The sequence below is a fragment of the Bombus pyrosoma genome, linkage group LG5 (genome assembly GCF_014825855.1).
Source record: "Bombus pyrosoma isolate SC7728 linkage group LG5, ASM1482585v1, whole genome shotgun sequence".
Taxonomy (NCBI): Eukaryota; Metazoa; Arthropoda; class Insecta; order Hymenoptera; family Apidae; genus Bombus; species Bombus pyrosoma.
In genome coordinates this window covers 1,007,171-1,020,781 of record NC_057774.1, presented here as the reverse complement: position 1 = coordinate 1,020,781, position 13,611 = coordinate 1,007,171, and the positions used below count along the sequence as shown (strand labels likewise).

Below are 13,611 nucleotides of genomic sequence, written 5' to 3'. Positions count from 1 at the left end.
TCGGAAAAACGTCTCCAGCCCGAGATTCGTTCAGCAACGTTACGACTTTTAAAAGTCGAAGAGGCAAGTAAAGACGGTCGCGCGATTGGGAGCGAACAAATCGAACAAGCTCTCGAGCGTTCGTCCAAGTCTGTTTCCGGATTTTCCAAACGTTTCTATATCTATCGTAACGGCAGTCTCATTTATATTCGACGCACGGTCGCTGATTACGACAATAGCAACAGAAATACCTGTGACTATCGTGCAACGTAGCCACCTGTACACAGGCCGGTGTATCGTAATTTCTCTTTTCCTCGAGCGACTTGGCCCAGGTCAAAAACTTCTTTTATTCCTCACGGTCGGTCACTTGGACAACAAGTTAATCCTCTTTTCCCGCTCGTTCCTTTCCATTCCGATCTTCTAGCTTCTGTCTTTGTTCGATACTCGTGCAAAAGCGAAACAAAGAAGAACAACGTCAAACCATGCTCGACCATAGAGTGATTTAAGTGCTCTATGGAATTATTAACCGTACCCTCGGCCGGCAGAATACTATAAAACATCCGCGTAATCGTACGCTATACAACCGCTCTTCATTATACGCCCTATTAGCTCTTAGTTGCTATCTTTTACCCTCGCCAACTTCCTATCTGCTGAGTCCATCATATCTTCGCCCCCTCTTCTCAAAAGCATACCGTCCTCTTTGTTTTTCTCTTTTGTTCTACGTGTTATTCGACTATAGGCAAACGGTTGACTAATCACTCTACGAAATTTCTATCGATAGTTACACGAACGTGGAAACGAAGGAGTGGAATTTTCTTGCGAAATTAGAAGTTGGAAAAATATTCCTATCTCTGTAGTAGATAGTTAAGCTATGCGATATTAATTCGCGTACATAAAATAGAACGACACGAAACTTTCCACTTACCAAGGGTCCCCTTAATTATCGTAATTAACGTGTCTAAAGCGAACGTCTATGTTGGTTCGATCGAACGAAAGGCGTAATAAATAGGCGACACGAATGACGTTCGGCAAACCGATTCATAATCCCCAAGGGATTAGCAGCAAATTGTTGGATACTTGGATGAACAATAGCCAGGGCTAGCGACTGTCTTGCGATGGGAAAGACTTGTTTACTGTTGCACGACCGATGACGAATACCAACGCCGAAATAACGGACCGCAGTTTTCGAAGAAACAGTCACTGGTTTAAGAGGAAGGAATCGATTATTGGTTTACCTGAACACGGATTATCGGAACGCTCTCACTCTACCTTATTATCGAACGCCGACTTTTACGATGCTTCTCTTTCGGTCGAGGGCTAGCTTAAGTCACGTTTAGATAGACTGGTTCATAGTCGTGCACCGAGGGAAGCCTTATTTACTTTTTCACTTTTCTATATCGATTCGCAGGTTATAAACTGCAATTTTATAGTCCGGTTTATTATCTAATATACATCGTAGATTTTTACCATTTTTATATTTTATTATAGTTATTATTATTTAAGAAAGAGCAAACTATTACGATAAGGCATAAAGAGTCACGCGTATAATACCCCTTAACTATCAGAATTTTTGTTTCACTGAATGTGAAAATTCTAGATTCTACTGGTATTCCAAGTATCAATCAAAATCGGTCAGTCGAACGTAGTAGCTCCTGCTTGTTGGAATCCTCAACCGACAAAACGATATGCAAAACACGCTGTGTTTTTCGGAACCTGTAAAATTTATAGAAAAGATGAACGAAAATTAAACGGAAGGTTATTCCATTTTAACAGAGTGGAACACTTTCACTGGTTCGCACGGAGGGGAGAGATACATATGGATACGGCAAAGTTATACGAGACTTTGAACTTCGTATAGGATTCCGGGTTTCTGGAGCTTGCGGAGTTCGCGAGACTTTGCCGTGCAACTTTCCAATGAAGAAATAAATCGAAGGAACGCGGCGGAATTTCAAAGTTGAAATTATTTAGACGATACGCTAGCACAGCTCGCGGAGAGAGATAGAATCCTTCCTGTTTACCAATACCGGTTGCTTCTTTCTCGGGAAAACACAATTGTGACACGATCCCGCGCAACCACGAGTATTCCCTAATACGAACATTTCGTACAACACGATTTAACGACTAGAGAAATTGCACATGATCGAATCTATCGGAAACGATACTAACGCGTCGTCGAATACGTAATTTATACTCGAACGTATAGCGACTCGCCTCTAATTGTTCTGTGAAAGATATTTCAAAAATTCAAGGTGACGATCAAAATATCCTTGCTTGCTCGAACGATAATCTCACCTACGTATATCTTGGTTAAAATGAAAAAAAGAAAGAAAGGAAGGAAACTGAATTTTTCAGCCAGAAGGTGGCTTAAATTCGAGATCCGGGCGACCCTGGTCTCTACCTGTCGCGAAAATAATCCAGGCCATTTTCTCCGCTCTCATCCGGCACACGCGCGTCTTTTTCGCGGAACGATCGCGACCGTTACGTCGGGGACTGGCGAGCGTGTCACGTAGCGCGTGAACGCGATCGCGCGCGCGCTGCCGCACACCGACAAAGCCTGGCGCGTTGCGAGAGTTGCGGTTGCCTCTGTAAAACCTTTCGTTGCCTCTCTCTTTATACAACGCGTACATCCTTCCGCGAAAGGTCGAGCTGCGAGGGAAGCAGGTGAAAATTAATTGTACGTGTTACCGGCTCGAGTAGCCAAGGAGCACACGGGCTTGCCTCGACGGTGTTGTCTGTGCGCGTCGCGCAAAGTGCGCCTCGCCGCGTACCGGAGAGGACGTGTCGATCGATTTTGCCCTCTTCTCCCCTCTCGAACCGTCCGTCCATCCGTCCATCCGTTCGTCCGTCCATCCGTCCGACCGTCCTCCTCCTCATCCTCCTCCTCATCCTCCTCCTCTTCCTCCTTCTCCGCCTCTCGCCGCTCCTCACTCCTTTCTCTTTCACGCCTTCGTCCTTTCCCCTTTGCGCGAGTCTCCGTTCGTTAATCGGCCGCCGTACGTCCGACCGCGTCGTCTCTTTCTCTCTCGGCGAGCCACCGATATCGAGATCGATAAGGTGTATCCGGTGACGTCCGCGCGCCACCGCTATCTTTTCGATCTCCGTGCGCGCTCGAAATATTTTCGTAACGCCGTTTCCTCGATAACGGTACAGACCGCTCTCTTGCCTTTCCTACCACCAATTTTATCGATAAACATCGTGCGTAGTTTGTTACATACGCGTACGTCGATTATGTACATAGAGACCCGTGTACGAACGTAACGCGACGTGATATGTAAGTAATAACGGAGATCCATATTTATATACATATATAGGTAAAATGTAATATATAAATTCGACCAGGTTTGCCGCTTTTCTTCTCACTCCCCGGCTTAACGATTAACGTCTCTTCTTTATTCGCTGTCCTCCCCTTTGTCGTTCCCCGTCATCGTCATCGACGTTCGACTTTGATCGATCCTCCCTACCCTCCCCCCGTCCCGTCACTCCGTACGAACGGTTCGCCGCGCGTTACATAAAACGCGAACGCGTTTTTTTTTCCCTCTAACCGGCGCGCGTTCCCCTTTAACGTCCGCTTACCGCACACACAGCGTGCGTGTACGTATACGCGCCTCTATATACATAGGGAGAGACCGATATATTTCGGGGTACGATTATTTCTGGAACGAGCGAAAAATCCGTAGCATTCGAGGCATTCCCCGCTTTCCCCATCCCAAGAGCGTACAGGTAATATAACGTCGTCTGTTCGTCTTCGCCTTTTGCCCGTGTGTCCTGCGTTACGACGAGTCAAGCCGTGTCGCTTCGTGGCCGTGTCGATGCGAGCAAAGTGGGACTCGAAGAAGGCCAGAGCTGGCGTGGCGTTGCAATGCGAACGTGAGCGTGCGTGGCCTCTCTCGCGCGCACAAGCGCACGATAATTATCGGCAGGGTAGGGCGCGATACCCGTTCGGCCGCGAAAAAGAAATCGACGTAGGTGCCCGGTCGCGCCGGTGTCCGAGCGCCGCGTATTTACCACGGTAAATACGCCGCCAGAGGCACGGTAAATTTATCCGCGAATTAACGGCGCGGCGTTCCTTCTTATACACTCGCGGCTCTCTCCGGCTCTCCGTAACTCCGCCGTCGCCGCGTTCGCGTACGGATTTCAGGCCGCGCTCATAAATCCGGCTCTTCCCTAGGGGCCATGAGCTGTGAGAGAGAGGGGAAGGGAGGGTCGGATTTAAGGGTTTTGCGACGGGTCCAGGTACCCTCTTTCCTCGTACTCTACTCTACTCCTCCTATGTTCCTCTCTTTTCCTCTATATTTTAGAGGAAGGCCAGAGAGATCCTAGAATCGCGGGAAATTAAACGAACGTTCAGGACACGGGCGAAAAAATCGCGTCGCTCGTAAATTTCACGACGACCGAGCGAGCGGCCAGCCGTTTGCCTCACCTCGCCCGTCTCGTCGCGCCTCGTCTCGCCTCACCGCGCCTAGCTTCGTTCCCTCGCTGCCGCTGTGAACAGTCGGCCGACCGGAAACTCGGACACGCCGTGTCTCGAAGACGGCGATCGCGCTCGCGTGTGCAGTGTGCACGCGCGAGACTCTCTATATAGGTACGTGGACTAAAAGCATCGTGCAATGCGTTAAGGAAAAATAGACGTCGCTTATACGTATATGTGTAGATACATACATCTATTCGTCTGTGCAGAAGAATCATAGTCGTTGTCTTTGTTGTTACTCTTGGTAGTTATTCTATATCATGATAACGTCACGTCGCGCGTCCGTGAGGCCGAAGAACCCTATCCGTGACAAACGAAGATGACGACGACGACGACGACGACAACGACGACGACGACGACGACGACGACGACAACGACGGCGGCGACGGCGACGACGGCGACGACGACGACAACGATGGAGACGACGGTTGAGAGAATCGGCAAGGGTCGAGGACTTGAAGAGGGGTTTTAGTGGATAAGGGTGCGGAGGGGTAAAGGACGAGAGAAGCGCGGTTCGACAGCACATCGTCGTCGATGGGAGGAACACCGGAGGGACGAAAGGAAGAAAAGGACGTGAACGCGAAGGGGCAGGCGGAAGGGCGGCTATGGAACGAGGAACGAGGGTTGGCGAGGGGTAGAAGGGAGGAGGGGTAGGATAGGTAGCGTAGAAGAGCGAGAGTATACGCAAGATGAGAGGCACGGCGAGGATAAAGCAAGACGCGCGTCACGGCATGGCAAAGCATGGCAAGGCAAGGCAAGGCAAGGCAAGGCAAGGCAAGGCAAGGCAAGGCAAGGCAATGGCACGGCAATAGTAAGGCAAGGCAAGACAAGACACGGCAAGGCAAGGCAAGGCAAGGCGAGGCGCAAGCTGGGCTGCGGCGGAGTTTTACGAAGCGCAGGGGGGACCGAAGGACGGGGTGGGAGGAAGGGCCGAATGGTGCGGTGCCGCACGGCCAGGGGAAGTCCGGGTAGTGGGGCGGGAGTAACAGAAGGGGGGATGGAACAGAAGACGGCGTTGCGAGTCTGTGGAAAGCCGGCAGCGACCACCGCAGCAGTTGAGCGTTGCGATTCGTCGTAAGAACATCGTGCGTTGCTGGTTTCACGCGTCCCCACCCCCATCGTGCGCTCTGGTCTGTAGCTGTAGTGTACCGTGTGCACATTCATCGAAACATTTAACTGTGAGCAGTGGAACCGGACGGATCAACTGAACGGTGACGATCATCACACAGATTCAGTAGTCGACAAGAGAAGAGCTACGGGACGCGGCGCGCACACATCGGTGGTTCAGTCGAGGTCGATCCACCATCAGGTGAGGATCGTTGGTGTTACGGTTTTTACACGCGACTATTATTTATTATTTTGCACGCGGCAAGATATATCGTATCGGTGAATAGTTTCAAATCAAAAGCAAAGCGCGCCAGTGTGCTTGCCGATTTTTCCGATTTAACGAATAACGCGCGTTACGGGTATACGGGCATACGCGCCGACGGGACGCAATCCCAGAATTGTTTAAATTTTTTCGGGTCATCGCTACGACGATCTCATCATCGATCGACTCTGAGTGAAGAGAAGAAAGTGAATTGAAAAAGTGAATAGTGAAGATCGATCAGTGCCGGCGTGCCATGCTTGGCACCATTTATACGGAGTGCTTCCAAATTCGTCGACTTTAGTTCCAAGTTGAAAGTTTCTTTTTCTGTTCCCCTTTTTCTGAATGTCACTCTTCCGTAATAGAAGAAACTTTTTTGCGAAATCTTTTTCACGCGCTCGCGCGAATTTCTCGGTTACGGTTACAGGGAAAAAGCGACACCAAACACAAAGGGACGAAGAAGAGATCGAGGGAAAGATTCTTTCGCGTTTATAAACGTGCTTGCTCCGTTCGAACTTTTTTCCATGTTTTTCCTCTCCTGTTCTTTTATCCTGTGTCTGGTCCGTTCTCTCCGAGCGTTGTCACGAAACGTCACAGCAAGCCTCGAGCGGTATTGTGACGCGCGAGAAGGCGATCGATCGACGTTCACGTTCCAGATCGCGCCATCCAACTATATCGGACCTGCGTGTGGACACGCGAGGAATTCCAATTGCTTGTCCGCGAGACAGGGGACACACGCGCGCGACGTGCTCGATAAAGTAAGAGAGAGCTTCGCGACTCGTGCGTGCTGGTGTGTGCGAGTACCGTCCTTCACCGATCGCCTCGTTCGAATCGACAAGCGTCAGTAAGGTGATTTCGATACGGAGAGAATCAGGCCCTGTGAAATTGCGACGATTTTGGACTGTGACGATGATAATAGACGACGATCGCGACGATAATAGACGACGAATAACGCTTCTGACACGACGTTGACCGATAACCGATACTCGATGTTGAAAGAACGTAGTACGAAACCGAAAAGAAAACTCGATAGCAGTGGGCAACGATACGGAAGAGATCCGTACGCCGTACCGTTGCCACGGCGTGTGGCAGCGATTCGTATCTCGCGCAGTAGTAAATAATACCGTGTGTAAACGTGGTTACGCCGGTCGGGGGAGGTCCTCCTCCGTGGAATAGCACATGCGCTCACAGAGAGTAATAAAGAACTTTTTTATGAATGAAACAACTCGGTCGGGCGGTTCCCCTCCTCGTCTACCGCCCTCCCTTCTCCTTGCTTGTGGCAGCGTTATTCTCTCTCTCTCTCTCTCTCTTCCTCGCTCCGTTTGCCACACTTCTCCGCTACTAGGTCCCGTACGTACACCGTCGTCGACCACCTCCTCGTCGTCGTCGTCCTCCGCCTCCTGCCCTCTGTCTTTTCATCTCTTCGTTTCTCTCGTTTCATATCTACCCTTTTCTCTCTTGTTCCCTCGATCTGAAACACACGTTCTCGTCTCGGCGCTAGTACGAGTAAAACGGTGCACGTTGCTTTGGTGTTCTGGTGTTCTTCGCTCGCGGCCACATCAGCCAATCCGCAGTCCGCGCGGGAAACGATATTATTGCTGTACCACGAGGAATAAGTGGTAGGAATGAGAAAGATGAACTCGTGTGAGACAAAGACGCAACTAGAGACACACGCAATATCGTGCCTCTGAGAGAGGTCGTACCGGGCAGCCGTAGCCGTAGTCAGATTAGTTCAGTTTTCGTCGTCGCGTTTCGAAGCGTGCGTTTCGGACACATCGCCGTCTTCTTTTCCTCGTTCGTTGTCGCGCGTTCTTTGGCTCGTTTAGTTCTCTTTTTGTCGCCTTCTATCCTTCTTTCTCTTGTCGAATGTGTGTATTGTATATATTCGTCGTCCGCGAGCCCTGACGATCGTGCGCCTATTCTCCGTCTCCTTCGCGCAAACTGTGTACGAATGCTTAGCGTCTCCTCTTTGTTCTCGGTTCTGTCTTGTCCGCTCGCTGTTGTGCGTGCGTTCGCAACTCTCGAGCCAGCGACAGAGATACACCGACAACCGGCTCGCGAGAAAGGGACAGTGCCAATAAAAAAAGACACACACAGACTCGACGCAACGATTCGACGAAAGGACGGCCGTCAAGGACAAACGCGAAACACCCATCATCGCTCGTCGCGCTCCAATTCCGCTCGAGCATCGTGACATTTTCGAATTTCCCGAAACTTCTGTTCCATCGCCCTTTCCACCTCTTTGTCATCGACATTTTCTTCGACGATCGGTATTACCACACTCGATGCATTTTCATCCTCGACGTTATTAATTTCGTGAAATCAACCTCTGTTCCTAGCGAATTCGTAAAGTAATTTCGGATAGAGTTGGCGCGATTCCTCGATTGCATTGCGTTCTCTTGGAAGCGCTCGATAAATCGTGCTAAGCGTGGCATGCGGCAAAAACCTTTAGACACTGACACTGATCAATTCTCTCTTTAACGTTTACAGGCGTTTACGAGGACGACTCATCAGGCGTTGGAAATTGGCGCTAAGTCGCGTGGCGCAGATCGCAAAACCACCAAAGTAGATCTGCGAGTGATCTACGAAGGCATCACGACGACGGAGGACGGAGTTTACAAGGACCGTTTCCGGGAAGGCGCGAAAGATAGTCGCCTCACCGGAATGAGAGGTGAATCGGCGCGACCGGGTAAGCGCCCCTTAAGAGCGCTTTCCGCTTCGGAGAAGATGGACGCCATACAGAGGGTCCACGAGGGAGAGAGCAAAGCATCGGTTGCTCGTGATATCGGTGTACCGGAGTCGACGTTACGCGGATGGTGCAAATCCGAGCACAAGATCAGGGGTATGGCAAGGAATTCTTCGACGCCGGATAGCGAGGCCCACTCGCCCGCCTCGTCTTCCGGCGCGAACGTGACAGCTGCTAACTTGGCCGGTGGCTCGGCGAATTTGTCGAGCGAGGACGAAAGTCCTTGTGTGAAGAAGTCGAAAATAGATCAACAGACATCGGTAACGAGCGCGAGCACGTCGTTCGTGGGTGACGTTTGTACCGACTCGGATGGTAAACCGGATAACAAACCGAAGATCGATTACGTAGGACTGATGACCAGCATGGCCGGCATGAGACCCGAAAATAGTTCGTTGCTTCTGCAACAATTGGGACTGTTGTCAGGTGCAACCGGCACACTTGCCAAAAATTTGTTGAGTATGTCGCCGGCTTTGTCGCATGGCAGCACCGTCGGTCTCGTCGAGAACGGGCTTCAATACACAAAGAACACCGGAAACGCATGTCTCACGAACATGAATAATTTGACTAATAGTAACAAGAGGCATAGTCTCTCAGCGATTGCACCGACGCAAATGGATTCAGTGGTCGCAAAATCATGCAGCACACGAAAGAGTTTGCCACCTGCCGCGGAAGCGCCATCTACCCCGGTGCCCGCCTCTCCCCGGAAAACAAACGAGACCAATAACATTCCAAGATCGAGCAGCAAGTCGAGGAAGGACGGAAACATGAGCAGCGGTAGCAACAACAAGAAGGTGGACGAGGCATTATGGCTGTGGCTGACGCAGCAGCAACAGCTACTCGGTCAACAGTCGGCGAGTTTCAATCCGAGCATCAATCAGCAGGATGGTTCGTGGTTCTGGCAGTGGTACAAGCAGTGCAGTTTCCCGTTGATAACGTCGACGCCGCCAGCACCCAGTCCGATCGCCAAGAGATCGCCCAGCAAGACGAGGGCCATGCTCGACAATGTACTTAGTAGCAACAACAGTGAGAATGTGTTACGAAACCTGAACATGGAGGAGGATTCCGCCGCTGCCGCCACCGCCGCCGCCCCCGCGGAGAACCACGAGGCGAATGGCGAAGACGTGCCGAGCAACAGCGAGGAAGCGATCCGGCACGGCGAGAAGTTCTTGAAGTGGTTGATGGACAAATGCTCCGATCCGTCGGTTACAAGACTTCAGATCATACAGTTCAAATATCTACTGGACAGTCTGAAGGCATATAGAAAGAAGTCGTCGTCTAGTTCGAAACAAAGTAGAAAGTAGGCGAGGAGAGAAGAGACACAAACTGTGATGCTAAATGTATATTCTTAAGAAAGAGTGTGTTAGCGATTGTCGCGCGATTCATGAGGTGGAAAAAAGATAGGTAGAATCGGACAGAAACAGACACAGAAAATGACTGTACGAGAGTAGCTAGCTACTGCTCGTTGTTGGTCTTCGAACATTATTGTACGCGACATACCGTCGTCGTCAAACTCTTCGCGACCCGTTGAAACGGGGCATTCATTTTCTTCGTTCTTTTCTATATTTTTTGTCGTTTCGTTCGTGCCGATTGCCGAGGATTAGTACACCTCGTGTTACCGATTCGCCTGCGCGTGTGTGTATGTGTGCAAAAAAAGAAGTATGAAGAGGGAAAACCAGTGTTTGCCTTCTATCATGTTCAATGGACTTCTTATTATGTCAATTTATTTAAACGAATCAAATACGATCATGTATTTCTCAAGCCCGCTCCTCATGTTCGATGAATTACTTTCATTTATTTTTTTTCGCCCCTTTTGTTCTATATTTTCGACTCTTTTTCTATTCCATTCTTCGTTTCCTTTTTTCGAGGTACCTTACGTAGGAATCGGGCTAAATCAAAATGGATCGTAATGATTCAACAGTTTTCTTATTAGAATCTTGTACATAAGAGGATATACCAAAATCATGAATGGAATATTGTAATTATAACAAAAATTAAAACGTTCGTAGAGGTATAATTATCGATTAAACTTATCACTCGTTAGTGTAAGTGCGTGCGTGTGCGCGCGGCGGAAAATTTCCTTACGATCACAGATTCTTTCTCGACCTATGGACGATATTGCGTTTTCAATATTTTTTACCAAATTCCCGTTACATTATCATAACCCATGCGATAGTTATACATGCCATAAGTCGGAAATCAAGATCGCAAAACTGCGTTATCTACGGTCGAGAACACGTTTCAGTTTTGCCGTTACATTCTAATTATTGTGTGAATATGTCTAAGAGGAGAAAAGGAATAATACATAGCTTCGTATATGCGATATTTAATTGTGGACTGCGTTTTTATCCCGAACAGTTCTACCTCTCGTTCTGTTAGTGCGTATTTACGTATGGTAAATAATAATAAGATTTAAAATAATGTGTGCACGCGACTCGCACGAAACTAAATGGTCCAAGCAAAATAAATGAAAAAAATCGTAATAAAAAAAAAGTGACAAAAAGATGTTTGTTATATCGATGAGAAATTATATATTATATATAAAAGTATACATAGATATTTAAAGACCTTTATCGCTAAACTTTACGAAATAAGGTGTTTCACGAAAATACATTTGATTACTTACCATACTCAGTGCTTTCTCCAGAGGCTCGTACTCGACATAGTCACTGACAAATTTTCCGCACCCCTGCCACGTGTACAGTTCTGGATATGGCAGTGTACTTCGTCTGATACTAGTAGACACGAATTTCTGCAAGAGAAACGATTTAAACTATAAAAACATTTCCTACTTCTTAATTTCTTTTTCTTACTCTACGTGTTACTTTATTGCAGCAAGATTATTCCCCCCCCTCCCCAAAAAAAATCTTTTTTCCGTGTATTTATTTTTGTTCTGTTTTCTTTTATTTCCCCTGCGTCATGTGAAGCATTTATAAGTTTGCTATTTAATTTTCCTCCTAGATAATACGTTTTTCTGAAATAGGGAACATAGTCTGACGAAACAATTGTTCTTCTATCGCGATCACATGACGCGCGAAACATTAGATATCCGTTAAAGGGAAATAATCTTGCGGTTAGCAAAATATATTTATAAAAGTAACACACAATAGAAAACCAAAGTAAAGAAGGTACTGTCGAACAACAGTACGTGTAAATAAGACTGTGACAATGCACTTGTACGCAAAGTGCATACTATGTGTTGTAGTTCATTTAAAACATATAAATAAATGTATAGCGAAATTTATTTTTATTATTTAGATTGTAGAAGGAGTTTCGAGTGTATTAGAAAAATTCCTACTACACAGTTGTATTTCCATTACTTACATTAAATGAAGAACAAACGAATAAGAAAAAATATCGATAATAGAGAGAAAAACTTAGTCTACATCAAGAATGACATTCCTCGTTACCTTTGAAAAGAACACTCTTGAACGACTCAAAGAAAATTTCTTGATACTGATCATTTTATTTATAACAGGTTTTAATCTTTATACAGAAGAATAATGCCTTTGTACAATGAGTCGAAACAAATATTCGCATAATTCTTTAACTTATCCTTTTTTTACTGAAAAGATGTACCGGCAGGTATGTAGTCGTGAGTAACGAGAAATGAAACTTTCTTTACTAGAAGATACTTGAACGTGAGGATACAAGTTAAGTCTGTTTTAAAGAGTAACTCGTTGCAGGTGGATTGCGCAGACGGATCGTTTCTTTTTTGGCACTGAATATACATATTTTTCACGAACGTCGTTTCGTTTGTATAAAAGTTACTTACTGTTTAGATAAAGGGAAATAACGAAACACGTGTTGTAATGTGCAGAAAAAAGTGTATAATGTAAATATATATGATGTTATACATATATAAACATTCGAGAATCTTTTCGGCTAATTACGATAAATCGAGTTAAAGAGTACGCAAACTAATTCCCTGTACATTACTATTGTTCACCATTTTGAAATATTTAAAAATCAAGTACGCGACGACTCGAGAGATCGCGCCAACGACGTATATTGATTTGTAACTATTCCAACGGACGATCTCTGCGTTTTTTAAGAGGTAAAAATCTTCGATCACGCGAAAGAGAGTCTTGAACAAATAACCTAATATTGAAAAAATTATCGTAGGATGAAGGAATCGATAAATCGAAACTAACGTTCGAGTCTCGATTAATACCTTTATTTTAATACTTAAAGAATGATTAATTTTAACGAAATGAAATATGAATAAAAATAGAATTATTTAAACAACTGACATTTTCATAAAGACGTATTCATCACCATGATCCAAACTTTGATCCAATTACGTAATTTCCATAGAGCATGTTATGTTTGATAATACGTATATTATGATTAAAATTATGAATGGTCAAAACGACCAATTCTGCAATTTTTGAAAAATTTTATAAATTTACAACAATACGTTTCTTCCAACATGTATAATTTCTCCTAAAGTGATAAAGGATTGATGCCTTAAAATAAATTTTATACTTTAGTCTGGTGTTAGGGTTTTCAACCACAAACGAGGAATGATAGAAATGAACCATTCATAGACCGCAGTTTCATTCGAATCCTGAACTTCATCGTACATTTAATAATTTACTTACTTGCACACCGCATTCATTTTCGCACGCTAGCAATAGCGGTTTTCGATTTGGATATTTCACGTGAAATTGTTGTCGAAAATTTTCGGCGTACCACGCGAGCAGCTTCTCTTTACCGCTGACACTACAATAACTATTCGGAAGTGTTTTTAGGTAGAGATCTTTTGTGCGGTCAACTTCGGGCCAACACAGTTTGATTAGACATAATTCTTGTTGCACTTCCTGTATGTGTTCTCGTGTTATTTCAAGAAGACTTTCGTACGTTGATTCTTTCTTCGACCTATCATCTTCCTCTTCCGAATAAGTTGATACACTTTCGTAACTTTCATGACTTTCGTGACTTTCGTGATGTTCGACTTCTTCGGTCATTTGTAATTTCATAATAAATAAATGATTTAGAGCAGAAATGAGGTTAGTAACTTTACCGTTATAACTTCAGCTTGTTATCGTTATT

The 13,611-nt window shown here is 46.1% G+C and overlaps 1 protein-coding gene and 1 pseudogene across 5 annotated transcripts; one reads left to right on the top strand and one right to left on the bottom strand.

Annotated features, from left to right (window-relative positions):
• Positions 1–5,473: 5,473 nt before the first annotated feature.
• On the top strand, positions 5,474–11,052 carry LOC122567936 (protein distal antenna-like). Of its 5 annotated transcripts, none has more exons than XM_043727113.1 (2): positions 5,474–5,756; positions 8,304–11,052. In XM_043727113.1, the coding sequence occupies exon 2, from the start codon at positions 8,478–8,480 to the stop codon at positions 9,858–9,860; it is 1,383 nt and encodes a 460-aa protein (XP_043583048.1). In that variant the 5' UTR covers positions 5,474–5,756; positions 8,304–8,477; the 3' UTR covers positions 9,861–11,052. The 5 variants fall into 5 exon arrangements, with proteins under 5 accessions (XP_043583048.1, XP_043583049.1, XP_043583053.1 ...); XM_043727114.1 differs by lacking the exon at positions 5,474–5,756 and adding an exon at positions 5,763–6,035; XM_043727118.1 differs by lacking the exon at positions 5,474–5,756 and adding an exon at positions 7,220–7,432.
• A 26-nt stretch (positions 11,053–11,078) lies between these two features.
• LOC122567940 lies at positions 11,079–13,592 on the bottom strand (annotated as a pseudogene).
• Between the last annotated feature and the right edge of the window lie 19 nt (positions 13,593–13,611).

Excerpts from the sequence above, each read along its gene's own strand:
- LOC122567936 (XM_043727113.1), top strand. The coding sequence starts at position 8,478 with ATGAGAGGTGAATCGGCGCGACCGGGTAAGCGCCCCTTAAGAGCGCTT.